The sequence below is a fragment of the Molossus molossus genome, unplaced genomic scaffold (genome assembly GCF_014108415.1).
Source record: "Molossus molossus isolate mMolMol1 unplaced genomic scaffold, mMolMol1.p scaffold_m16_p_3, whole genome shotgun sequence".
In the NCBI taxonomy this organism is placed as follows: domain Eukaryota; kingdom Metazoa; phylum Chordata; class Mammalia; order Chiroptera; family Molossidae; genus Molossus; species Molossus molossus.
This window is the reverse complement of record NW_023425366.1, coordinates 110,980,266-111,007,478: the sequence shown is the minus strand read 5'-3', so window position 1 is coordinate 111,007,478 and position 27,213 is coordinate 110,980,266. Positions and strand designations below refer to the sequence as shown.

The window sequence follows — 27,213 nt, the reverse complement described above, 5'->3', positions numbered from 1 at the left end:
ATAATATAAAGCAAATGAACTCTAGTTTCAGTTTAAGAAATGAAGTTTAGGAAAACTACAGGGGGAAAAAAATAAAATAAAATAACAAAACCATCCTTTATTTCAGTAACATGGCTATAAAAAACTAGTAAGATAGCCCTGACCAGTTTGGCTCAGCAGTTAGAGCGTCGGCCTGCAGACCAGAGAGTCCCGGATATGGCTCCCGCTAAGGGCACGTACCTCGGTTGCAGTTCGTCCCCGGCCCTGGTTGGGTTGTGCGGGTGGCAGCCACTCGATGTGTCAGTTTCACGTCGATGTTTCTCTCTCTTCCCTTCTCTCCCTCCCACTCTATCTGAACAAAAAACGGAAAAGTCTCCTCGGGTGAGGATTAAAAAAAAAAAAAACTAGTAAGATATGTAAGCTTACCTCTCATTGCTCCAATTCACTGTTGGATCATCCATCTTATTAATAAGCACAATTAAGTGTTTTACACCTGCTGTCTTTGCCAACATTGCATGTTCTCTTGTCTGTCCTCCTTTTTCAAATCCAGTTTCAAACTCTCCTTTCCTGGCAGAGATTACCTATTCCAAGAAATCATAGTTTATTCTTACACATTCCAGTATACCCTTCTAGCAGTAAAACATCGTCCCTTTAGGTTTTATCAGAAGCTTTCTGCAAGAATACAGAAGAAAATGAGTCATAATATACATGTTATGTCTAAGTGATTTAAGATTTAAGTATAAATGTTTCCTACAATCCTCCAATTTTTCTAAAATCTAGTATGCCTGTATATTTTATAATCCAAACATGTATGTGATTTAATTTTAGTACACTGATTTAAAAAAAAAAGAAAGCCCTGGCCGGTTTGGGGTCAGCGGTCAGAATGTCGTCCTGCGGACCAGAGAGTCCTGGGTTCGGTTCCTGCTAAGGGCACCTACCTCAGTTGCAGTTTGTCCCCGGCCCCAGTTGGGGTCATGTGGGTGGTAGCCAGTCATTGTGTCTCTCTCACATTGATGTTTCTCTCTCTTTCTCCCTCTCTCCCTCCCGCTCTATCTGAATATAAATGCAAGAAAGTTCTCGGGTGAGGATTAAAAAAATTTGCAAAAATGACTGAAGGCCTTAAAGGCCTTAAAAAACAGGTTAACTCCTTATTCATTGTCATACCTAGTACCTAATGATAGGTGTGGCATTTAGTAGACACTAAGTATATAACAGCAATGGCAGAGGAACGCTGAAATATCTTTTCATAAATAAACCAAATTATAGCCCATTCGGTGTGGTTCAGTGATTGAGCATTGACCCATGCACAAAGAGGTCGCCAGTTCAATGCCCAGTCAGGGCACATGCCCAGGTTGTGGGCCGAATCCCCAGTGGGAGGCATGCAGGAGGCAGTCAATTGATGTTCACTCTTATCAACGTTTCTCTCTCTCTCCCTCTCCTTTCCTCTCTCTCTCAAATCAATAAAGAAAAAATTTTTTAATAAAATTAAATTAAAAAAAAAAATAAACCAAATTATAAAAATTTCTTGAGTAGATCACTGAGTGAAAATTGTGACCATGAAAAAATAAATAAATAAATAAATTTTTAAAAAAATAAAAAGAAAGCCCTGGCCGGTTTGGCTCAGCGGTTAGAGTGTCGGCCTGCGGTCCGGAGAGACCCGGGTTCGGTTCCCGCTAGGGGCACATACTTCGGTTGCAGTTTGTCCCCGGCCCTGGTTGGTCGTGCGGGTGGCAGCCACTCGATGTGTCCCTTCACGTTGATGTTTCTCTCTCTCTCTCTCCCTTCCTCTTTCTCCCTCCCTCTCTATCTGTACAAAAAATGGAAAAATATCCTCGGGTGAGGATAAAAAATAAATAAAAAATAAATAAAAAAAATAAAAAGAAAATTGTGACCATGTATATTTTCACCACAACCTAAATTCTAGCTTTTAGAAGATAAACTCAAATATTTAAAAATTTAAGTGAGGCTGCTAACAAATATGAAAAGTGAGTTAGTTGGAAATGTCTTTCTTACCAGTACAGCCAAATCAGCTTGAGAAGCACCACCAATCATATTTGGGACAAAACTCTTGTGGCCAGGGGCATCTAGAATTGTGAAATGCTTCTTTTCTGTTTCAAAATAGGCACGTCCCACTTCTACGGTTTTACCCTTGTCTCGTTCTTCCTGATTTGTGTCTAAGGCCCAAGACAAGTACCTGAAATAATTTTAAAATGAGAATAATACTGATAAGAACGTGAGAATTTTTAAGATATTCTTCTACCATTAAAGATGTAATTGATGACATCTAGTTTTATGTCCATCATACAACATTTAAACCGGGAACAGGACTAGAAAGAAATGAAAATTAAGAGAATGAAAATCATAGTATTGTTTTTTAAACACTTGCAACTTTTACATATGTCCACTCAACTACATATTCTAAAAGCAAACATTATTTATGAAAATAGCTGACAACATAGACAGAAACACTACTTTAAGTACCAATGCAATATCACCATGCATTAATAAATTCCTCTGTATTTCATTTTCATAATCATCTGTCAAAAATACAATACAAATAAAAAATAAATGGCTGTCTAAGGATATTTTTTAAAAGTGAAGGCCACTAACCTGCCATTTGGGAGCAATAGCTACTTGCTAAAAGTATTTCAGTATTACTTTGCCATGTAAAAATTATTTAAGTTGAAATCATCCATGATAGAAGGCATTATTTTAGATTACCTTATTGTCTGTACAGTTGTCCCTCGCCACTTCGCGCTTCCACTTTTGCGGTTTTTTCAAATACTATACTATATTTGAAAAACTGCCATAGAGTGAAGCCACGAAAGTGGAAGCGCGAAGTGGCGGGGGATGACTATATATAAATAAAGAATCCTACTTCACGGAAATTCATTTATTGTGGTAGACTCTGAAACTTATTAACCGCGATAAATGAGGGCCGACTGTATTTCATAGTATGTACTCATTAAGATTTTCCTGACAGAGCAAAATAAACAAAACTACATCAATATCCCACTCAGATAAACTTAACTTTTTAAAAAATAAAATAGATAAGGTTAGAAAGAAAATAGTTGACCTTTTCTCTCACCACTCAAGAGAACCACTGTCAATAACTCCTTCCATGTTCTTTTTCTTTCCATCATTTATTTACATAGTTAATGATCATATTCTAAGTACTATTATGTTTCCTGTTTCCTCCCCAAATTCCACTGTAACATAAGTTCTATTCCTGATTACTATAAATTCTTTAAATGCAATTTTTTAGTTGTTAGGTAATAGCCCAATTAAATGGATGGTTTTTAATTTATTCAACAAGTCTCTTATTACTGGATGTTTCCAAACTTTCTCTATAAGTTTTGAAGTCATCAGGAAATGATCTGAGTAGTATGAGGGGAAAGAAACTTCCTTTGTTATGACTACGAAAACATGAAGTGAGCAGCATTTCCTTTTTTAAAAGTAATTACAGTATCATAAAAGTTTAGTATACCAAGTTTCTCTGTTTTTTTCTTTAGCTTCTCTTTCATATTTCTCAAGTGTCCTTTTGTCAACCATTCCAGTCAAATACCTGGAAACATTTAAAGAAAAAAGAAGTAAACACAAATTATTAAATGAAATTAGGAAGTTTAAAGCACTGAAAAAGGAATTCCAACTCTAAAAGTATTTAAGTAAAGGTATCTCTTGTGGATGCTTTAAATCAGGAAACTTTCATTGGAAAAGATATTTGATTAGTCTCAAATCATCTCCCGCAAAATAAAGGGAAAAAAAAAATAACTTTACCATGGAGAATCCTGGTAGACTGCACCTTAACTAGGTAATTTCTAGCTAATATCACCAGTAATAAATAAAACATACTGAATGTTGACATCTTTTACCCCGACTGGATGCCCCAAGAGCACAACATATCTTTTGTGATATTCTTGCCCAAAATGCCTAACCTTAATCTGATTAGAAAAGACATCAGTTAACCCAAATTGAAGAAGAATATCATATAAAATAACTGAATAGCACTCTTCAAATTATGAAGGTCGTGAAAGACAAGACAGGAAATGTTGCAAGTTTAAGAAGATGAAGGCCACAAAACAACTAAACGCAATATGGAATTCTAGAACAAAAAAACATTAATACAAAAACTGGTGAAATTCAAATAGATCTGTAGTTTAATTAATAGTATTATAATTAATAGTACGTATTATAGCAACGTTAACTTCCTAGTTTTGATTGTACTATAGTTATGCAAGATGTTAACATTAAGATAGGCTAAATGAAAGGTGTATGGGAACTCTATTTTTGCAACCTTAGTGTAAGAGTAAAATTAATTCAGAATAAAGTTTTTTTAAAAGAAGCAAATGAGCCTTGGCCGGTTTGGCTCAGCGTTAGAGCATCGGCCTGCGGTCCAGAGACCCGGGTTCGGTTTCCGCTAAGGAACCTCGGTTCCTTACCGTACCTCAGTTGTAGTTTGTCCCAGGCCCTGGTTGGGTCGTGCGGGTGGCAACTGCTCGATGTGTCCCTTTCACATCGATGTTTCTCTCTCTTCCTCTCTCTCCCTCCCACTCTATCTGAACAAAAAATGGAGGAATGTCCTCGGGTGAGGATAAAAAAAAATAATAATAAAAATAAATAAAAGCAGCAAATGATGGAAAACAATATGGTATTTCCTCTAAAAATTGAACTGCCAAATGACCCAGTGATCCCACTTCTAAGAATGAACCCTAAGAAGCCTGAAACACCAATCAGAAAGAATATTTCTACCCCTATGTTCATAGCAGCACTATTTACCATTGCTAAGATCTGAAAACAGCCCAAGTGTCTGTCAGTAAATGAGTGGATAAAAAAACTGTGGTGCATATACACAATAAAATACTACGCAGCTGTAAGAAAGAAAGATCTCTTATCCTTTGAGATGACATGGAGGGACCTGAAGAGAATCATGCTAAGTGAAATAAGCCAGTCAGAGAAAGACAAATATCACATGATCTCACTTATTTGTGGAATATAATTAACAAAATAAGCAGATGAACAAAATAGACCCACAGACATGGAAGTAGGGTTCAGACCGACAAACCTCAGAGGTTGGGCGGGGTTGCAATAAACCAAAGAATTTATGTGCATATATACATAATAACTAATGGACACAGACAACAATGCTGGGGACTGGGTGATCCAGAGGACGGGGTCAATGGGGGGAAAAAGAAACATCTGTAACACAAATAAGTTATTAAGAAACAAAAACATCAATAGAGAAGACAAAACAATAACCAAATATAAATAAATAAGCAAATGTAAATACTATATAAAAGAAAGTGATTCTGCTCAGGCTGGTTAGCTCAGTTGGTTAGACTGTCATCCTGATCCACCAAGGTTGTGGGTTCAATCCCAGGTCATGGCACATACAAGAAGCAACCAATGAATACATGAATGAGTGTAACAACAAAATCTCTTTCTCTCCCTCCTTCTTCTTTCTCTCTAAAAATTATTAATACATTTTAATATTTAATATTTTAAAAATATTATTTCTCAAAATGAGATTATTTAAAAATAATTCCTAAGCAATTCCAGTTCTGGCTTTCATCTCTATGGATTCTCTGTGCAATCACCTATAGTGCAAGTTTCTAACCATTTGGGTACAGAATCCCCAGTGAAATATCAACGAAAATTACAGCCAATAAGCAAAAAATATACATTGTCCTGAAACACAACATCAAATGGGCCTAACACTTGTATCTATAGACCCTTAGGTGAGGATCCTTGTTTTAGGGTCTGTTGGAGAATCTTCAGAAATGAGAATTGGCAAGATTTCCAATTAAGATTACTTTACAAGCAAAACAATGATGATATACCCTCTAGATCCTCTGATGACAGTTTAAAGAAATGGGTCATCTATGAGGGATTAAATATTTAGGACCTGTGAATTTAAATGTTTTTTAAAATACTATATTACTAAAGACTAACCATGGTGTCTTCATACCTTGATAACTTGTATAATATGATAAAAAATTATCTTAGCATGTTACCCAGACTACCTATCTTTGATTAAATCCACATAAATTTAAGGAGTTGATGATGAGGAAAAAACAGTTCTTTCCATGCACCAGATTCAAGAGCTGGTTTTCATTATTCCCAAGAAAATTATATTCAAAGACTAAGGTTTCCTATAAGTTAGGATTGGTTCTATATTAGTTTTTATAAAAAATGTAAAAGACAGCCCTGACCAGTTTGGCTCAACAGGTTTCAGGCTCAAGCCCCGGTCAGGATCATGCAGGAGGCAACCAATTGGATGTTTCTCTCTCCCCCTCCTCACCTCACCCCCCTCCACACTATCTAAAAATCAATCGAACTATATCCTCAGGTGAGGATTAACAACAACAACAACAAAGTAAAAGACACCTTTCAGAAATATATTTAATTCATGTAACATGAGATTCTGATGGTGGCAACGAAAGAATTTTTGTGATGGCCTACAATCCATCAGAAAATACTAATGATAACATTGTAAGAACTACTCCTTAATATCAGTCTTCCCTATAGGTAATGTCATTTTATTATTAATTTTTCTTAACTTGAAGTAAACTGTTTTATCTTCTATGTATGATTTTATGAATATTTACAATTCCCATAATTCATTCAACTGAGTTGACTCTATTATTCAAGAAAAAATGTACTTACATTATTTGTCCTCCAATGGTTGACTTGCCAGCATCTAAAAGTAACAACATCAACAATATACAAAGCATAGGTATAAAAAAATATTTTAAAAAGCCAACCAGTATATATACCTAAACGAACTAAAAATATGGTTTAGCATATATTATAATTAAATCTTGCAAAAGCAACAGAAACTGTAGGAATTTAAGGCAAAAGCCCTTGGTTAGTTACCTCCTCCTTTGGAAAAAGAAGCTGCTAAGTCCCCCTACAGCTCAATAATGTTTTAGAACTAGTTAACCAATAAAGAGCAAAAGAAAGAATTTTTGAACAGATTGCTCCCTGACCTTCAGCTAAGAGTCCAGCAGCAAATGAATATAAATTACCTAAGGTGAGTCTTAGAGGACAGCAAAAGTAGCCAAGAGCTGTGACTACATTTAGGTAGTATGCCTTTCACTTTTAGCAAAGAGGTAAGTGTTTCCATACAAATTTCAAAGGAGTTCTTGCTACTAAAAAAGTAGAATGGTGTATCATCATATTCAGGGTGGAAATAAAGGGAAGAAAAAAAAAGGCACATGAGTATTTTTTTCTTTTCACAATTTTGGGGATAGGTCAGATGATTAAATATTTAAGTAAATCAAACGGGGAATGGGGGTAGAAGTTGGGGTTTGTGCTAAATCAACAGCCTGACTTCAAATTACTAATTCTCATGTCCCACAACATTAAACTGCCTAGTAAGGTTAATGCCATAAAATTAATAAATTTCACACACAAAAAAGCACATTCCCTAGGGAATTAATAGATGTCATAACATGCTCAGCCATCATCAGTATACCATAGACTAATTATGCATTATATAAATATACTGAAGCTTTTTTTCTTCCAGCTTCCATGCCCTTACAAAATTGTTCATCTGCCCAAACTTTGAGAACAAAGTGTTTGTTGGCAATTTTCTGCCAGCTAAATAATCTAGCAAGTTACAGTTCAGTTTCATCTCTAAATTACTAAATAAGATGTTCCATGTTTTATGTACCCAGTAACTTTGATCATTTCTTATCATGACTATAAGTAACTTACCTACATGCCCAATGAATACTACATTTACATGTTCTTTTTTAGGAGCACCTGGTGGTGCAACCACAGACTTAGGTTTTGGTATTTCCTCCTCCTCCTCCATCATTTCTTGGGCATTTTCTTCTGAGGGCTTTCCATCTCCCAAGGAACCACTCTCTGGCTCTGCTTCATTTATTTCTTCTTTGTGCTCCCATGATTCTTCTGGGGACATTTCTGTCTCTCCATTTTCTACTGAAATAAGGCATTTTAACTTAGTATTCTAAAAAATATTTGTAACATATACTTTAAAACACAGATGCTTTCAAACAATAAATAGAACTGTGCATATTTAGTTCCATTTCCTAACGTCTAGTGACATAAGCAAGAACATCTCTTCCATAATAGCTTTCACGCTGGTCTCACTGCCAACATCAGAGTTCTGACTCAGAGACTATGAGAGATTGCTAGTTTAACAAATCTTCATTTTCATAAGGACAAACAACATGTAAGCAGGAGATCTAATATCCCTAACAGCCCTGTTATTCCAGTGTCAAGATGACCTGAGAGTTGAAAAGGGGGAACATTCTGCACATAGGAAAAGTGTGAAAGAATTTAGAAGATATTTTCTTTTTCCTCTGCAAGTAATATCTTTGGCATCAATTTTACTAATCACCTTGGGAATATGAAACCCTTAAGAGTAATAGTTACAAAAGGGAAGACAATTTTTCTCAAAGTAAATGGAACAGATACAACTATTAAAACTGACTTTAACATTCCTCCACTCAATTCTTTTATATTTGCAATCATTAAATTTATCACAGCAGTGTTAATGCCCAATTCTAAATCTTCATAGCAAAGACTCAATGTCAATTTTAAATGTAGGCATTACAATAATCATAACACTTACATTTGCACCTTAAATCTTGAGAGTGAAAGAGTTTCTTATTACTGTATTAATATGGTCAGAAATTTTCTTACCAACAGGTTCTGAAAGTTCCATGCTAACAGCTGAATTTGAACCTAGACAAGAAATTGAGATATAATATATATTTACAAAACAGTATCTAGCTTTACACACTATTACACAACTTAATGTTTTCCAAATTAAATAGTAACAGTCACATCAGAGAAAATTACCTTCACAAAACGACTGTTCCTCTTGAGAAGGTTCCACAGGTGCTGTTTAATAGAAATAAGTTCTATTAAAAATTAAGACCTATATATCCATTTTATTTACATTTTTAAAAACAAGTTCAAAACACATCAAAAACCTCAATAATTTAGACAACTAACTTAGGTTTTCAAATTAGAAGTCAAATTAACCTACTTTAAAAAAAAGCAACTGAAATGTATTCATAAAAGCATGATTATTCTCTTAATTTGCTCCATAAACTTTTTCTTTACAGATATTAAAAAAGTAATCTGCTGCCCAGCACAGATCAAATTAGTAAGATTTTGCTCAACAAATACACATTACTTCTCTAAATTCTCTCTTGGTAGCACTAGCCCAAGAAAGCTATGATTAGCCCTTTTTAAGATTCTGTAATCACATGTTATCATCAAGATCCTTGAATAGGCTGGCCAGTGTGGTTCAGAGGATTTAGAGTCATCACATGGACTGAGAAGGTCCCAGTTAGAATCTCAGTCAGGGCACATGCCCAGTAGGGGGCATGCAGGAGGCATCGATCGATGTTTCTCACATCAATGTTTCTTCCTCTCTTTAAAAAAAAATATATGTATTTTTCTTCATTATTTTTTTATCCGCACCAGAGGACTTTTTTTTTTTTTGCATTTATCTTCAGATAGGGAGGAAGGGAGGGAGGGAGGGAGAGACAGAAACATTGATGTGAAAGACACATATCTAGTGGACACCACCCACATGGCCCTGAGGTATGTGTTCTTGGGGGAAACCGAACCTGGGATTCTCCAGTCTGCAGGCCGACGCTCTAACCGCTGAGCCAGACTGGCCAGGGCAAAAATATATATTTTAAAAAACTACTCTGGCTAGCCCTGGCCAGTTTGGCTCAGCGGTTAGAGCGTCGGCCTGTGGTCCGGAGAGACCCGGGTTCGGTTCCCGCTAAGGGCACGTACTTCGGTTGCAGTTTGTCCCCGGCCCTGGTTGGTCGTGCGGGTGGCAGCCACTCGATGTGTCCCTTCATGTTGATGTTTCTCTCTCTCTCTCCCTTCCTCTCTCTCCCTCCCACTCTATCTGTACAAAAAATGGAAAAATATCCTCGGGTGAGGATAAAAAAAAAAAATTTAAAAAAAAAAAACAAACTACTCTGGCTATATATAGGCCCTTAAAACATCTCAAAGGCAATTACAATGATGCCAGTTTTGTCCTATGTTAGAATTCTAAGGTCAAGGAACAAATCCGGTTTCCACACCAAAAATCTATTTATGACATCACTAGAAGAGATATATACTTTATCCAACATTTAAATTTATTTTTTATATCTGATAAACCTAAATGATACTCCAATATGAAAGTGCCCCTGCTTCAAAGAATCTGCAAAATACAAAAAAATCTGAAGTCACATGAATCCTACACATCAAGTAATAAAGAATAATTAATTTGTAACCATCAAAACTCATTTAAAATCATTGCCCAGGGGGTAGGGGGAGGTAGGATAGATAGGGCAAAGAGGAGATAAATGGTGATGAAAAGAATCTTGACTTTGGGTGGTGAACACAATACAATACATAAATGATGTATTATAGGACCGTACCACTGAAATCTATATAATTTTATTAACCAATATCACTCCAATAAATTCAGTTTAAAAAATAATAATAATAGCCTAGCTGGTGTTGCTCAGTGGATTGAGCATCATCCCATGGACTAAGAGGTCTGGGTTCAATCCCCAGTAGGAGGCTTGCGGGAGGCAACAGATTGATGTTTCTCCCTCACATTGATGTTTCTATCTGTCCCTTCCTCTCTCTCTAAAAAACCAATAAAAACATATTTAAAAATAATAATAAGCCCTGGCCAGTTTGGCTCACTGGTTAGAGTGTCCGCCTGTGGACCAAAGAATCCTGGGTTTGATTCTGACAAAGGGCATGAACCTTGGTTGCGGTTCATCCCCGGCCCCGGTTGGGGTCGTGCGGGTGGCAACCAATCGATGTGTCTCTCTCACATCGATGCCCACCCCCCCGCTTCCTCCCACTCTGTCTGAAGATAAATGTAAAAAATATCCTCAGGTGAGGATTAACAGTAGTTAATAATAAAATAACATCACTGCCCAGAAAGTATTAACACCTATAGAGTCAAGAAAGGTTCTGGGCCCAACCTTCAATAACACAAAGTGTTGAAGAAAGCAATTTCCTGTCCCTGAAAGATGAAGGGCAATCAAGGTTTTTAGAAGTAACGTGAAGTATCACATAGGAAGATCATTCTATGGTAGTATATAGATGAACTAGAGAGGGAAAGACACTATCGGCAGAAAGACCAACATCACTACTACAAGAAAAGTGTGCCATTATGGTAACTGAGCAGTAAAACTAGAGAGGTGGCGTTAAGTGCACAGGTAATGATCACAACATCTAACAGGAGTAGGAAGAAAAAATGAAAGGTTTAAGATGACCCCAACCTGTCACAGAAACTGGGGGGGGGGGGGGGGAATCATTTGAACTAGGATTAGAAGGGAACAGGAATTGTATTTCAGAGATAATATAGATTAACCTTTTTCATTTTCCTATTTCAAAGCTAAGTTTATGGGTAAGGTAAGGAAAAAATATTCAACTTTGAGAGGAAGTTCATATGCCATGCAGAGATGTAGGAGGCAGCATGGAGTAGTGGTAAGAGGCTAGAACTGAGCTGACTCCCTGACTGTAAATCATGGCTTGTCACTAACAAGTTGTGAGATGCCGTTATTTCAGTGGAATAATAGAAATCACATGCCATCCACTGGATGAAATTGTTGAGATGATTAAATGAAAAAAATATATTTGTTTAGTATCAATTAAATAATTCCTGGCACCTACCAGATATTCAACAAATGACAGTCTTCACCTCCCCAACATGTACTGAGTATTACTAAATTTTATCAACTAACATACTGAGTATTTACTCACAAATACACACACTACTGTAGGGTGTTTTGGAAAATAAAACTGAACAGATTTTTCATTATGCTGCATCATGCAGCCATGTGGAGGTGGTCTCTACTGCTGGAGGTGGGGGCAAATTACCCTAACTCCAACTGATTTTTATTGAGCTTATATGTGTTAACTGCTGTCTCATTTAAATTCCATCAAAACCCTATGAAATACTATAATCACTACCACCTAACATACAGACATATCAGACTTGTATAATTTTCCAAATTACACAAGTGCCATCTTGCCTTTGCTCAAACAGCCTGTGTTGCAAATCAGTCAGTAAAAGTAAAATGAGTAAGTTATGATGTACAAGTATTTTTTTATGCAGGAAAAAGACTGAGACAACTGGTATGGTGGGCTCCCGTTCCATCACCTGATAAGATAGTGCCAAACTGTAACTGAGGTTTTCAAAACCAAATAGTACCTACAGCTGACTACCTAGTTCTAGAACCAACTCTTAGATTTACAAATATACAATACTGTACATGTATAAAGCTGTAAGGTACTACTTAGGACTGTGACATCAGTCATGAGACCACCTCCACATGGCTCCATGATGCAGCATAATGAAAAATCTGTTCAGTTTTATTTTCCAAAACACCCTACATTTATAATACGCTTGACTTAAATTTGTAAAGTTCACAGAGGCAGTGTGTCAAGTACCACAAACAATGAAATGCTTAATACACTAAAACTAATACAAAATAATATTGAAAGTAAACTGTGATGGAAAAAAATAAAAGAAATGCTTAATATACAGGTAACAATGATATTAAAGGGCTCAAAAGAAAGAAGTTGACCAGTTCCATGCTGTTGGAAAAGGCTTTCCATGTATTCAGATGATGAATCACATTATAAACCTTAACAACATTTGCCAACTGATGTTTCTAAAATAATGAGCCAGAAAAATCACAGACATAACAAAATGTTCTTTAAATGTAAACTTTTCAATATAGTTGTACCCAGTCTTCACACACACATAAGCAACCTTCTCTTGTTTATTCGATTCTAGTCTTATTCATAATGCATACCACATCCATTTTACTGACTACTGATGAGCAGGGGCTTAGAATTCTACTAGGCCCGATGTCATTTGTTCACAGTTAGCGACAGATGAGCATTCTAATTAGAGTTTGATTTTTCAGATCTGGCATGATTCATATCTGCCAGTGAAAGAGAAGTTAGTAAACAATGAAATTATGGTTTCATATCTTCATATCTCCATGTTCAGAAACACACCCTTATCAAGTATTCAAAAACAGAACAACTCTAATTAAGTGGAAAAGTTATCTGAGTGTACCAGTTCTGAATAAAACTGTCATACCCCAAATTGAAAAGAGAAACTAATACTATTGTTTATGATAAAGAAAGACTAATAATGAACTGGCTGTGATACTAGGTGTATTACCACAAATTTTAAAACAAGAAATACAAAAATTTTAACAGAAGACAGTCAGACAGTAGTTTAATACAGATGATAATCTGGATTTCTAAACTGTTAGTTAAAATTTGATCATAGTGAAATAAACCAGCCAAACACAAAAGGTCACATGCATGATTCCATTTATATAAATATTCAGGATAGTAAATCAATAGAGACAGAAAGCAGATTGGGTGATTGCCAGAAGCTGGGAGGAAAGGGAAATGGGGAGTAACTGCTTAGTGGGTAGTGGTTTCCTTTTGGGGTGACAAAAATATTTTGGAGCTAGATAGAGGTGGTAATTGTACAACACTGTGAATGTATTCAATACCACTAAATTGTTCACTTTAAAATGGTTAATATATTATGCAGATTTCACCTCAATTTTTGAAAAGGATATGCATTTTTTAAAAAAGATTTGATCACGAATCCAGGACTTCAATATATATGTGGTAGGTAATAAAAGCCATGATTTGATTCAACGTACAATTTTATTTTTATTATTTTTTAAAAAAATTTTTTCATTATTGATTTTAGAGAGAGAAGGGAGAAGTGCGGAGAGATAGAAACATCGATGAGAGAAAACATCAATTGGCCGCCTCCTGCATGACCCCCACTGGGGATTTGGCCCACAACCTGGGCATGTGCCCTGACCGGAATTGAACTGGCGACCTCTTGGTGCATGGGTCAACGCTCAACCACTGAGCCACACCGGCAGGGCTAAGGTACCATTTTAAACACAAATGTTTGGCCAATCCTTGAAAAGTGCTTAATCCATATATTTCATAAATCAGCCATTTAAATGTGCACTGCTTTAGATATAAAACTAATCTTCAATCTTCTTTACACACTAAACAGCGGTATTTAAAATAGCCACCCTAACTAAAATGTCTTAATCCTTTTAGCTAAATGGTGTGTTCGTTAAAGAAAAAACAAAACAAAAACAAGTTCAATGCTGTCACAGAAGTCACAAGTATCTTACAGGTGAAAATTCCGTTCAATACAAGTTTCTGCAATGATGGAAAGGTTCTATTATAATATGACAGTCACTAAGCTACATGTGGCTATTAAACACTTGAAAGATGGCTGTTATGGAGGGAGGAACTAAATTTTAAATTTTATTTAATTTTAATTAACTTAAATAGCCACATGTGGTTCTCAATTATAGTACCAGCTTCTCTTACCTGATTTTCCACTTCTATCCCACTCCCACCCACCCCACCACCCTGAAGGACAAATGATCTCTCTTCTGAACTCCTCTAGGATATGACCCTTCTTTCAATTATAGGTACCCACATCTATATCTTAGTTCTTGACCTCTAGGAGATTACAGACTTCCAGAATGACTGTGGTTTTCTGAAATATGGAGCCTTTTCTCTCTACTTTTCCAGTCTCCATAGGTTTGCACAGGGCACTAAATAGAATACACAACTGATTTTTACTGGATTAACTTCAGCAGTTTTCTTTTTTATTTTCATAGCTCACTGGGCTCCTTGTAATCTTATCACTTCATTGTCCTTAGCATCCCTAACATCTATGTTTACTGCATTTCCATTAGGATTAAATAGAGTAAAAAGAATTTTATATGTGCCAGTTTTCTAAGAAAGGGTAGAGAAACGCAGTATTCAAGGGATATTAACGTATGCTTGAGTAAGAACTAAATATTTTCTAGCACTCAGGTAACCATATAGTCTTACCAAAATTGCACACTGTGTTATTTTTTTCCCATAGACAATACTGGAAAACAGTAAAAGCACACATCAGAAAGAGCACAGAACACATATAAATATCCATTGTGTTGCCTTAATTATCTAACACTCTCAAAATAAAAAAGCACAATGCTACAGACAGTAAACAGAGCTGTTTAAAGTATTTTTCATCACTTCCTAAAATGTAGAAAAAGCAAATTTCAAAGTATTACTTTAAATTAGAACATTGCCTACTTATGACAGTGCCATTGCTACTACTGAGACTGTGCCATAGTCAAAATTCATGGGTGGTTTCTGAAAAAGTATCTCAACCAAAAAGATCTTTTAATATCAAATCAGAAGGAAAAGACTAGCAGAGTCATTATTACTAGACTAAACTTTGAAATCAGACCTAGATTATAATCCTAGTTTCTCCATTTATTCCTGGATGTCACCTGCATAATTTATTTAGCTTCTCTGAGTTTTAATTTTCTTATTTGTAAATGGGTCAACAGTCCCTATACCTCAAGAGATTATTGTGAAGATAAGAGCATATTAAGCATGTGGTAACTGCTTAATAATCTTATCACAACAAGCATTTCAAAACCCCATAACTACAAAAACTTTTAAGAATGAAATATAAGTTTTGGGGTGGTGAACACACAATACAATATACAGATGATGTGTTATAAAATTATACACCTGAAACCTATATAATTTTATTAACCAATGTCACTCCAATAAATTAAATAAGTTAAAAAAAAAAGTACATCAGAAAATTAAGAAAGGCAATTTCCAAGGTCCCTCTCAGAATTCTATACTGGTTTGTAGTACTTAGCTTTTGACATGCCCTGTTTCCCATTATTAAACAGCATGGTGTGATGGAGAGAACACTAAACTAACTGTTGGCAAATCTGGATTGTAGATTCAACTGTCATTACTCTTGTGAATGACCTTAGGCAGTCACTTAGCATCTCCAGGCTTCAGTTTCTTTATCCGAAAATGAGGAGATTGTATTACTGCTAGGGTCATTTCTATCCCTAACATTCTAAAAACCTATTTATTGTTGCCCTGGCCAGTTTGGCTCAGCCGTTAGAGCGTCAGCAGTTAGTGCGTTCGGTTCCCACTAAGGGCATGTACTTCGGTTGCAGTTTGTCCCCAGCCCCAGTTGGGATTGTGTGGGTGGCAGCCACTCGATGTGTCTCTCTCACATCGATGTTTCTCTCTCTCTTCCTCCCTCTCTCCCTCCCACTCTATCTCAGGATAAATGCAAAAATTTCCTCGGGTGAGAAAAAATAAATAAATAAATAAATAAATAAATAAATAAATAAATAAATAAATAATAAAAACCTATTTATTCAGTCACTAAAGCAATGCCACATAACCTGATCAGACTTTATCTATAGAGTGATTAAAATTCCACTTTATTTTTTTTGTCTTTTTATCCTCACCCGATGACATTTTTCCATTTTTTGTTCAGATAGAGTAGAAGGGGGAGAGAGGAACATAGATGTGAAAGGGATACACTGAGTGGCTGCCACCCACACAACCCAACCAGGGCCAGGGACAAACTGCAACTGAGGTACGTGCCCTTAGCAGGAACCAAACCCAGGTCTCTCTGGACCGCAGAGGCTGATGCTCTAACCGCTGAGCCAAACCAGCCAGGGCCACTTTATTTTTCAAAAACCCTAAAAGATAGTCTTATTATGAGTTTATAATCCACATACTTTAAAAACAATTTGAGGTATATTTAAAATATAAAACCATTTCTGCAGCCCCAATAAGGTACAAAGATAACAGAAAAATACCAATCTGCAACCAAAATCAACCACCCAAAGGAGGTGAACAAAGATTGCTTAGTAGTATGGTAACCTAGTGGTCCTATAGAAATAGTTAACCAAAGTATGTACTTTTTGTTTGTTCCAAGTGAAGTGACACACAGCCTGTTTTGGAATTTGATGTGACCACTCTCAGCCTAGGCTAGTGAAAGATGCTCAAAAAATCCTTACTGTTTTTCTCACTTAGAAGTAGAATTATGATGGGAAACTGGTTCATCTTGGAGCACTATAATAACTAATTTTCTTGGAACAAAGCCATTTATGAAAAACAAACAAACAAACAAAAACCCAAATACATCTATAGCCCAGCCATGCCTTTGTTAAAATCTAGTGAAAAAAAGGACAAAACTTTCAAGAAGCTTTGGTATGAATCAACAATTGACAGCTAAAAAAGGAGTCTGAGGACCTCAGAACAATCAAGAACCTTCAACCAGTAAACAAATTCTTGTTTCCCAAAGATTTCTAAGAACTATGAATAGAATAATGAAATTCTAAATTAACATGCCTCACATATATACACTAGTCAGAACTGCAGTAACCAAATTCACTGCTGTTTAATATGAAAGAGACAAGTAGTGTAAAAAGATATTCGATACTCAACTCTAGCAAATTCCTAGCAAACTTAAAAAACTTAAGGTATTCACAACACTTTAGAAAATAGATCTTTAGTTTTATGATTAGGGTGACAAGATTGGAATTATTTACATAGTGAACAATTACTCTCAGCTCTGAAAGAAAACCCTCTGCACCCGATGTATGGCCCTTTTACAGTGTTGTGTCTTCCATTTGAGTAAATCTGATCCCTTTCTATATTCCTTGAGGACAATTTATTCATCTTGGTGCTGTCAATGCAAGTGCCTAGAACAGCATCCTGCATTCTGTAGGCACTTCATTAATTGTTACACATATATCTTAGCAAAACCAGAGATTCCCATCACAAAAATTTCCATTCTGATACTGCTAACTCACCCCATAAAAGTTATCCAATCTTTTTTTCCCTTTCTCTTCAACCAGAAAGACAACACTATTTTAACACTAAGACATTTCCTCCTCAGCTAACAAAAGCAAGCAAAACAAGGCTTAAAATCTGTCCTCTACAATATTTCCCTAACTCGCCCTGATAAATCTTAATTGCTGTCTTTTCATGCAGTACAATTCCAGAAAAGGTGAAAAATAAAGGACAAAAGAATGCAAAAATCTATGTACTTACTGCAATAAATAAAACCTGCTCCAAAGACAGTTTATTCCCAATTAAAATTTCTAACAGTTTAAACAACTGCTCAACATGGCCCAGTACTACTTCAATAAATCCTCCTGCTAGAGTCATTCAAGAATGTAAAATCATAGAACCAGAGCCCAAATCCAGTAATTTAATAATCAGTAAGTCAAGATAGGAAAACAAAAAGACACTCCAGGAACAATACTTTACCCTGATTTCTGCCCACTCTATTCCATTTACTGTCCCACAGAAGCCTGAAAAATCCTGTATACTAGAATTGTTATTGCAGGCTTTTCAGTGTTAGAGGAAAAGGAAAACAAATCTAAAGCCAAGAACCTTTACTATCTAAACGTATCTACCAGTCAACAGGTAATGTTTAATAATAATAAAGTATAAGAATCCATCTGGAGGAAATAAGCATTGCCACTTTGATTCTGTATCTTCTCTACTCTGGGACCCAAAAGACATCACCTTTGAGACTATTCAAACATCCACCAAGTAATGCTCGTTGCATAACTTTTCGACTATACTAAAAACCACAGAACAGTACATTTTTTAAAGGTGAATTTCATGCTGTATGAATATCTCAATCATTTAAAAAAAAAAAAAGGAAATCCCCCCCCACACACACATACACATGCAATGCAATCCAAGCAGTACAAAACAAACATTTTTCTTTAAAATTCAAGTTCCAGCCCTGGCTGGTTTGGCGCAGTTAAAAGTGTCTGCCAGCGGACTGAAAAGTCATGGGTTCGATTCCCAGTCAAGGGCATGTACCAGGGTTGCAGGTTTGGTCCCTGGCCCCGGTGAGGGTTGTGGGAGAGGCAACCAATTGATGTCTTTCTCACATAGATGTTTCTTTCTCTCCCCGCCCCTCCACTCTATCTAAAAACCAATGGAAAAATATCCTCAGGTAAGGATTTTTTTTTTTATCCTCACCCGAGGACATTTTTCCATTTTTCGTTCAGAGTGGGAGGGAGAGAGAGAAACATCAACGTGAAAGGGACATATCGAGTGGTTGCCACCCGCACAACCCAACCAGGGCCAGGGACAAACTGCAACTGAGGTATGCGCCCTTAGCAGGAACTGAACCCGGGACTCTAAACCACAGCCCGACACTAACCGCTGAGCCAAACCAGCCAGGGCTTTATTTTTATTAAAAAAAATAAATAATTAAAAAAATAAATTCAAGTTCCACAAAACAGTGTGGTACATTTTGGAGACAAATCTGCCTCCGAGGACCTACTGAGGATTACTGGTCTTATTCTACACTTATTTTTGTTGTTGTTGTTAATCCTCACTCAAGGATATTTTTTTCCATTGATTTTTTTTTTTTTTTAAAGAGTGGAAGAGAGGGAAGGGGAGAAAGAGAGAAAACATCAATGGGAGACACACATCGATTAGTTGCCTCCCACATGTGCCTCTACTAGGGCCAGAGATTGGAACTAAAACCCAGGCAGTGCACTTGACTGGGAATTGAACCCGAGACCCTTCAGTGCCTGGGCCGACGCTCTAACCACTGCACCACACCGGCCAGGGCATCCCCCCAAAATTCTTCAGTTGAAATATTAATGCCTGAAGTAATAGGTGGGGCTTTTGGAGGGTCCTGGGTCATCAGAGTGGAGAGCTCATGAATGGTATCAGTGTCTACAAAAGAGGCAGCAGAGATCTCCCCTGCCCCTTCTGCCATATGAGGACACAAGAAGTCAACAGTCTAATATCTAGAGGAGGGACTTTGCCCAACCAGGCTGGCACCCTGACCTCAGATTTCCAGCCTCCAGAACTGTGAGCAATAAATTTCTGTTGTTTATCAGCTGTAATATTTTGTTATAGCAGCCCAAATGGACAAAGACATCAAGTAACCATGATTAACATGGTTAAACCTGTTTCTCATGTATTAAAAAAAATAGAGACTGAACTAGATGCGAACTAGAACTTAAAAACATTCTATTGCTGAAAATGTTTGTTTTCTATATTTTCATTCCTTTAGGATCTCTAAAGAGCATTACTTAGCCCTGGCCGGTTTGGTTCAGCGGTTAGAGTGTCGGCCTGCGGTCCAGAGAGACCCGGATTCGGTTCCCACTAAGGGCACGTATCTCGGTTGCAGTTTGTCCCCGGCCTGGCTGGGTCATGCGGGTGGCAGCCACTCAATGTGTCCCTTTCACGTCGATGTTTCTCTCTTTCTCTCTCTCTCTCTCTCTCTCTCTCTCTCTCTCTCTCTCCCCCTCCCTCCCCCCTCTCTATCTGAACAAAAAAAAAAAAAAAGGAAAAAATGTCCTCCGGTGAGGAGAAAAAAGAAATAAAGAACATTAGAACATTACTTAGCCAATTTACTTCAATCTGTAGAGAACTGAACTAAAATGGGTTCTACTTAATGATGTCTTTGGAATCTTTTATTAAAATTTCAAAGATATCCTAGGTCAATCCCAAATTAGGATGGCTGGAAACAGGCCTAACCAGCAGCCAGCCCTCCAGTGAAGGTTGATGACATTTCATACAAAAGCATCTATCTCTACTAATTGCTCAAGGTGCCCGTATAAAATTTTTAAAAAGAGAAAAGGAAAGGAGAAAAAAGAAACTATCCTATTACAAGGAGAAATGACATATTCATCCTAAACAGGCATATTTTAAAGTTCATTCATTCTAGCCTGGCTGGTGTGGCTCAGTGGATGGAGCACTGTCCCACGCACCAAGAGGTCACTGGTTGGATTCCCTGTCAGGGTACATGCCCAGCTGCAGACTCGATCCCCAGTAGGGGGTGTGCAGGAGGCAGCTGATAGATGTTTCTATCTCTCCCTCTCCCTTCCTCTCTAATATCAATTAAAAAGAAAAAGTCATCCATTCTAGTACTCTAGTTCTAGATTCCTTCAAGAGCTCTCCTGGTATCTAAATTGAAAAAACACCGACCATGAATTTCAGCTATGGCTTAACAACAGAAAGAAACACGTTAGCCCTGTCTATTTCCTCACTGTATTAAAAAAAAAAAAGAAAGAAAAGCAAACTTTATGGTTCCTCCTTAAATGTAAACTTCAATCTAAGTGCCATTTCCATTTTCCCCTCTGCTGCTTCCAACCATAGTTTTCTGCCCTGATGGTATTTTATGGACTAAAATGGGCTTGAACATGCAATCTAACAAACAGTCCCACATAACTCAGGACCTCAATTCAGAACATCCATTCTTTTTCAAATAGATAATCCTACAAAGGATAATTTTTTAAAAACATTAATGGGCATTTGTAGAAGCAGCTGATAAAGTCTGTAACACCAAAATAGATCTCTGAAAAAAAAAAGAAAAAGTTTACCATAATGTAGGAACTTTCCTTACAACCACTTTCCTATGCATTTTTACATCTCTAACTTCTAGTAGGTCACAGAAAAAAGAATTAAGAGTAAATGGCAAATTAGCAGATATCAGGAAGAGGACAAGTTCTCCTGGGTAAGAGGTAATGCCTAGTCACTCAACAATGACCATTCCAGACCACTGCTCTAAGGATAGATGTCCCTTGATGACTGGTGGTTGTCCCTTGATGACTAATGGGTAGCTAGGCTGGAAACAGGTTTAACTAGAGGGGTGCTGGTGGCTCCAGAGTAAGGAGGGAGGACACAGACACACACACACACACAAGTCTAGATAAAAGGGATCTGCACAATAAGGCAATGGAAACCGGCACTTTCAGGAGTTGGACTAGTTTAAGTAGCCAAAATGGCTTGATCTAAGGAAGTAAAGAAATAAAAGCTAAGCTTCCAAAACACCAGTCAATAAAACAACCAAATCCAAACTGTGTGCTCACACATGTACATACTAGCAAAAGTATTTCTCCAAAGTCTCTTTTGCCTCTATATAAAAAATGGTAGCTAAAGTTTTTAAAGAAATTAAACTTGTACGGTGTCCACATCGTATGTCTTATCTAAGACATACTACAATATAGAACTTTATTCAAATTAATCCTCATCCAAGGACATTTTTCCATTGATTTTTAGACAGAGTGGAAGGGAGAGAAGAGGGGGGAGATGGGGGAGGGGGGTAGACAGACAGACAGACATTGATCGGTTGCCTCCCACACGGACCCAGGGTCCAGGGATGGACCTTGCAACCCAGGTACATGTCCTTGATCAGGAATCGAACCCACGACCCTTCGGTCAGCGGGCTGACACACTAACCGCTGAGCCAAACCAGCCAGGGCTACAATATAAAAACTTTAAAGACAAATCAAAAATCTGCTCTCACAAAATGTTGGGAATGCCTATGATCTAGTTCCATACCTTGGCTAAAATGCAAGGACATTCAGCCCTTTTTCTCTTTAAGCTAATACTGACAGTTCCTAAAATAAGCACCTTTCTTAAAGGGAGAATACTTAAGTTCACTCATCTGATATTCCTACAAAATCACCACCTGAGAGAATGCTATCACTTAAGCGGCCCCTAAATACACGAAGATTTTTAAAGTCCGAACTTAACTTGAAACCACAGAAAGTTTGTCTACTACCTAAGATCAGAACGGCACATGACTACTGTTAAGTTATAACGAATGCTCAAGTGTCTGAATGAATAGACTAATTACTGACACATGAACATAGAGAAAGTGAGTTATACCCAACAACCTGAGTAAGGTAAACGATTTTGATGCACTGAAAATTCTAAACCTGTCACTTAAGAAAGGGGCACACAAATTAATGTAATTTCCTACCCATATTAAATAAGGTAGTCTAACTTTGTGGCATTTTGTGAACTTTAAAAGCTTACAAATTGCTATGAGTGAAAAAAATCTTTGTATTGATAGCCAACAGTTTCTGCCGGATCACAAGATTGCAATGCATGTTGGGATTCCTTCAGGCCGGTTCCGTGCCACAGATATTTAACACGTAATTACAGTTTCAATAATAGAAATTGGAGCAAGAGACGCTCTCTCCTAGGCCTAAGGTGAAGGGAAACGAGCATTCGTCCTCCCCAACTCCTCGGACCTCTCAACGCCCACTCTACAGACTCCTGATTCCATCTGTCCTCACTGCTAGGCCTCTGTTACTGACCCGCCGCCGCCCCCTCTCCGTTCCATACGGTTCCCACCTCAAGTGGGTAACCACGGTCCCCTGGGGAGGGGAGCAGGCCCCGCGCCCCGCCAGTGTCCTCCGCGCGCTTCCCCCGCCCCACCCGGCCCTGCCCGGCCCGGCGCTCCGCCGCGGCCACCCCACGCAGGCCGACTCCCCGGCCCCGGGCCGCCCCACCCAAGACCGCCGGCGCCCGACGCCGCTGTCAGCGCCCCACGTGCCGCCGGACCCCAAGTGCCCCGGCACTGCAAGGAGCGCCGCCTCACCCCACCCCAGCCCATCCCAGGTGGGCCCAGGCCCCCAGGCCGCTGCTCCCGCCCTCGCAGCCCGGCTTCCTCCCGCGTCTCGTGGCTGCCCTGAGTCCCGACCCTTTACCCGAAGGGCCTCCCGCGCCGCTGCCGGCTCCGTGGTTGTTGGCTGAGGCGCCAGCTGGGGATGGCGGCAGCTGGGCCGGGCCCCGCAGGAAGGACGGCACGAACTCGGCAGCGTGGACATTGGGCACGAAGGGTTTGGCGTTGACGTTGAGTTGCCGGCTGAAGGCCGCACTGAGGTGTTCACGCTGGGCCTCGACCACCGCCGCCGCCGCCACCAAAGAGCCGCCAGGGCCGCCGCATGGGCCTGGCCCGGGGGCTTCCATGTCCGCCTGGTCCCAGCAGTCGGGCGCCGAGTCGCTGCTGCTACTGCCGCTGCTGCTCCCACCGCCACCGACGCCGCCGCCACCACTGCCCGGATCCATGATCGGGGGGGCCGTGTGTGTGGTGAAGAGAGGGCGGGAAATGGAGGCGGGGGCGACCGGCCGAGAAGGAGGAGGCCGCGCTGACCCCGGGAAGCGGCGAGGCAGAAGGACCGAGGGCTAGCGACACAAACACCGGCGTCGTCGCGGCGGCAGCTCCAGTCCCGACTCCGCACTCGCGACAACGACGGCGGCGGCGGCTCAATACTCCTCGTGTGTGCGAGCGGATCTCCTCCCACCCAACCCCAACCACCTCCGACAGCCTCAGCGCCAACCCCACGCCGGGCGTGGGTTGACCCCTCGCCGCCACCCGTACCTTCGCCTCGGTAGTTCCCGGCCCTGTGCGTCCCCGTTTCCGGTTATGAAGCGCAGCAGAAGACGGAACTACGAGTTCCGGCAGTCTCCGCGCGACCCTGCTGCGGTTTTCCCGGAGGCTGCCGGGAGTCGAAGTTCTGGGGCCCAGAGCAACCGGAAGCGGCTCGGGCTCCCAGCAGGCAGCGCCAGGAAGCCGCGATCTGGTGGCGGCTCAGCGGGCCCACCTGTCACGGAGTGGGGGCAGGGGGTCACAGAGGCGAGCCCTGGCGCGACTCGGCGAGTCTTTCAGCCCGCGAGGGTGGTCCACTCGTCCTGTTAGGCACAGGATGCGGGGGGAAACCGCTCAGCTCCTGAACATTCCTTCCCTTTTCACCAGTGTTCTCTCCTCATGACTCCCCACCTGTTCTTTTTCTTCCCACCTTCCTTCTCCCCTCCCCCCCGCCAGATTTTCCCTACGTTTCAAAGCCAGTGCAGAGCGTCTTTCATTGTATTCATTTGGTGGAAGAGGCAGTAAAACCGTGAGACATTACAACTTAAACTGCGATGTGGCTCTTCAAGTGCTCGGGCCCAGGCTCTGCCCTGGCAGAGGGTATTATTAACTGGAAACTTTCAATGACTCACTGTTTGACTAGTCATTTAAATCCTTCACCCAAACTTTTCCATCCCTCCTCCTTCCAGCTAAGGGCTTTGCAAATTGAACAGAGGATTGCCTATTCCTTGGTGTATCCAACTGTACCCAACTAGTAGGGTTATTTTGGTGCGTCCAGCTTCTTAGGCACCAGTAGGTGAAGTGGTTTTCTTTTGAATGGTCGGATTCGCTCATTTATTCCCGTAGTACTTTCTTGACTACATCTCACCCTGACAGGGTTGTGTTTAGGTTAGTAAACATGTGAAAAGAAAAAAGCAAAAGAGAAATACTTTGACCCAACTGTATGAAGTAAAAATAATAATAATAACAGCCAGCCCGTGTGGCTCAGTGGTTGAGTGCTGACCCATGCACCAACAGGTTGCCTGTTTGATTCTGTCAGGCAGGGCACATGCCCAGGCTGTGGGCCGGATCCCCAGTGAGGGGCATGCAGAAGGCGGCCAATCACTGTTTTCTCTCATTGATGTTTCTCTCTCTCCCTGTCCCTTCCTCTCTCTCTCTTTAAAATCAATAAAGAAAAAAAAAGTTTTAAAATAATAATAATCATAATAACATGTCTCCGAGGACCCGTTAAGTTTTCCTGTAATTCACCCATGTGGAGTCCAAGCAGAGAAAAACATATTGTTCATATTTTTTTTTGCAAGGAGTCTAGACAAAGTGCACCTAATCTGCTATTAATTAAAGAATAAAGGCATGGACACACAGAGACTAAATTTTTTGTTGTTGTTAATCCTCACCCGAGGATGTTTTATGGTTTCCGCTGATTTTTCAGAAAAATCAGCGGAAGGAGGGAGGGAGGGAGGAAAGAGAGGGAGAGAGAACCATCAATGCTGGTTGCCTCTCTGGCATGACCCCGACCAGGGCCAGGGATTGAACCTGCAACCAAGGAACATGCCGTTGACTGGAATCGAACCCATGACTCTTTGGTCCAAGGGCCGAAATTCTAACCGCTGAGCCAAACCAGCCAGGGCATATGTATGCTTTTGTATGTACCCATATACTTGGGACATGTGAAGAAACCAGATACCTCTTATAATAAGACTGACTTTGTTTCTTGTCAGATCTGTGGTCCATGCTCCCAGAAATCCTATGGACATTTCCCCCCCACAATAATGTATTCCTCTGATTTAAATAAAGTTCTGGTTACAACCTATCATAGTTCTCTGAAGACCCAATTGAACCTTTCTTAAGAGAATCCCATTTTGAAATTGGTATTAAGTGATTGTCCTCAGATTTACAAAGAACTTATATAGGAGACCTGCATTGCTATTGAATGAGATAAATATTTTTATCTTATGTTCACAAGAAGAAAATACAATGTGCCTTCTCACTCAAGATTTAGACTCCCCAACCTATTCCTAAAAAAAAAGGTCATAATAAGCAGTTGACTCAAATAGTAAACCACACTGTCCTCCCACCACTTTGTCACTGGATACCATACTTCAAGATGTGTCACCCATAGGGCACTAGATTATCACTCTGATAGATCAATTGATTCTTCACATCTAATTAAAGTAAAGTTTCTTTGTGCCTGGTGCTCTTCCTAGGGAGAAAGTCAGAAACTGCTGACTGCAGCTTAGAAAAGCAGTTGATGTCATAACATCCATATCCCTGAATAGGATAATTATGGATATTCAGGAAAGAATCCACTCCATTGGTTTTCAAAAGCCTTGACCAGCCAGGGTTGAGGCACTGCTGCAGCTAGAGAGTGAGAAGCTCTTCTTGATAATTACCATTGAGCTAAGACTGAGCAACTTGAGGTCAGGATCTTTTCTTCATCTTCTTTATATTCCAAATGCCAAGCAGAATGTCTGGCATTGAAAAAAGGTTAATAAATGTTTAATGAATGAATGGGTGAATCATAGGGAGTTTGAGATGAAATGATACTGACTTCTTTTTTTTTATTTTACCCATTTAGGGCTGGTGAGACACAGGACTGTCAACTTTGAATTTTTCCAAGGACATCATGCTATTCTTTGTGATACACACACAGGGTGATCTAACAACAACTGTACTTCACAAAGCTATGCTCAGTTCAAGGTCTGAGCCATTTCACAACAGATAATTCCTATTTTCCATTGAATATTCCACCAGTTGTCATTTCTAGTAGTCTCTGACTTCTGTTCTCTGTTGTCTTCTTATCCTTCCTTAGTTATTCTGCCTTTAAACTGAATCAAGGTTTCAGTGATTGCCCCTTTTAGTCAACTACGAGTACTTTGTTGTTGTTTTTTTAATCTAAGAGTTTATCTTTTATGCCAACCATGAGGATGCTAAGAAAACTCATGGCTTTCCCAGGCTTTTAGTGGGTGAAAATGCAAAAAGACAATGATGTACCTATCCTGTTCCTGGAAATGTTTTCCACAGAAATATGAGCACAAGTGTGAAAAGCTGTTCTTTCCAGCACTTTTGCAATAGCTCTGAACTGGAAACAACCTAAATATCATCAGCGTGAAAATGATTAAATAAGTGATATTATATCAGTCTTATGGAATAATATGCAGCCGTCAAAAGAGTAAAACAGATTAAATGCCAACATG

The 27,213-nt window shown here is 39.3% G+C and overlaps 1 protein-coding gene across 2 annotated transcripts in view; it reads right to left on the bottom strand.

The window, feature by feature from the left end:
• The window catches only part of GSPT1 (G1 to S phase transition 1), a 36,727-nt gene extending 12,779 nt beyond the window's left edge, over positions 1 to 23,948 (bottom strand). The window contains exons 1-8 of one of the 2 annotated variants that reach the window (XM_036279124.1): positions 23,358 to 23,948; positions 8,809 to 8,850; positions 8,650 to 8,691; positions 7,696 to 7,920; positions 6,643 to 6,676; positions 3,467 to 3,544; positions 1,993 to 2,173; positions 406 to 560 (exon numbers count right to left, since the gene is read on the bottom strand). In XM_036279124.1, coding sequence (XP_036135017.1) covers positions 406 to 560; positions 1,993 to 2,173; positions 3,467 to 3,544; positions 6,643 to 6,676; positions 7,696 to 7,920; positions 8,650 to 8,691; positions 8,809 to 8,850; positions 23,358 to 23,718 — 1,118 coding nt within the window. In that variant the 5' untranslated portion in view covers positions 23,719 to 23,948. Of the gene's footprint in view, positions 1 to 405; positions 561 to 1,992; positions 2,174 to 3,466; positions 3,545 to 6,642; positions 6,677 to 7,695; positions 7,924 to 8,649; positions 8,692 to 8,808; positions 8,851 to 23,357 lie in introns of both variants that reach the window. The other variant, XM_036279123.1, reaches the window with a different exon arrangement.
• Between the last annotated feature and the right edge of the window lie 3,265 nt (positions 23,949 to 27,213).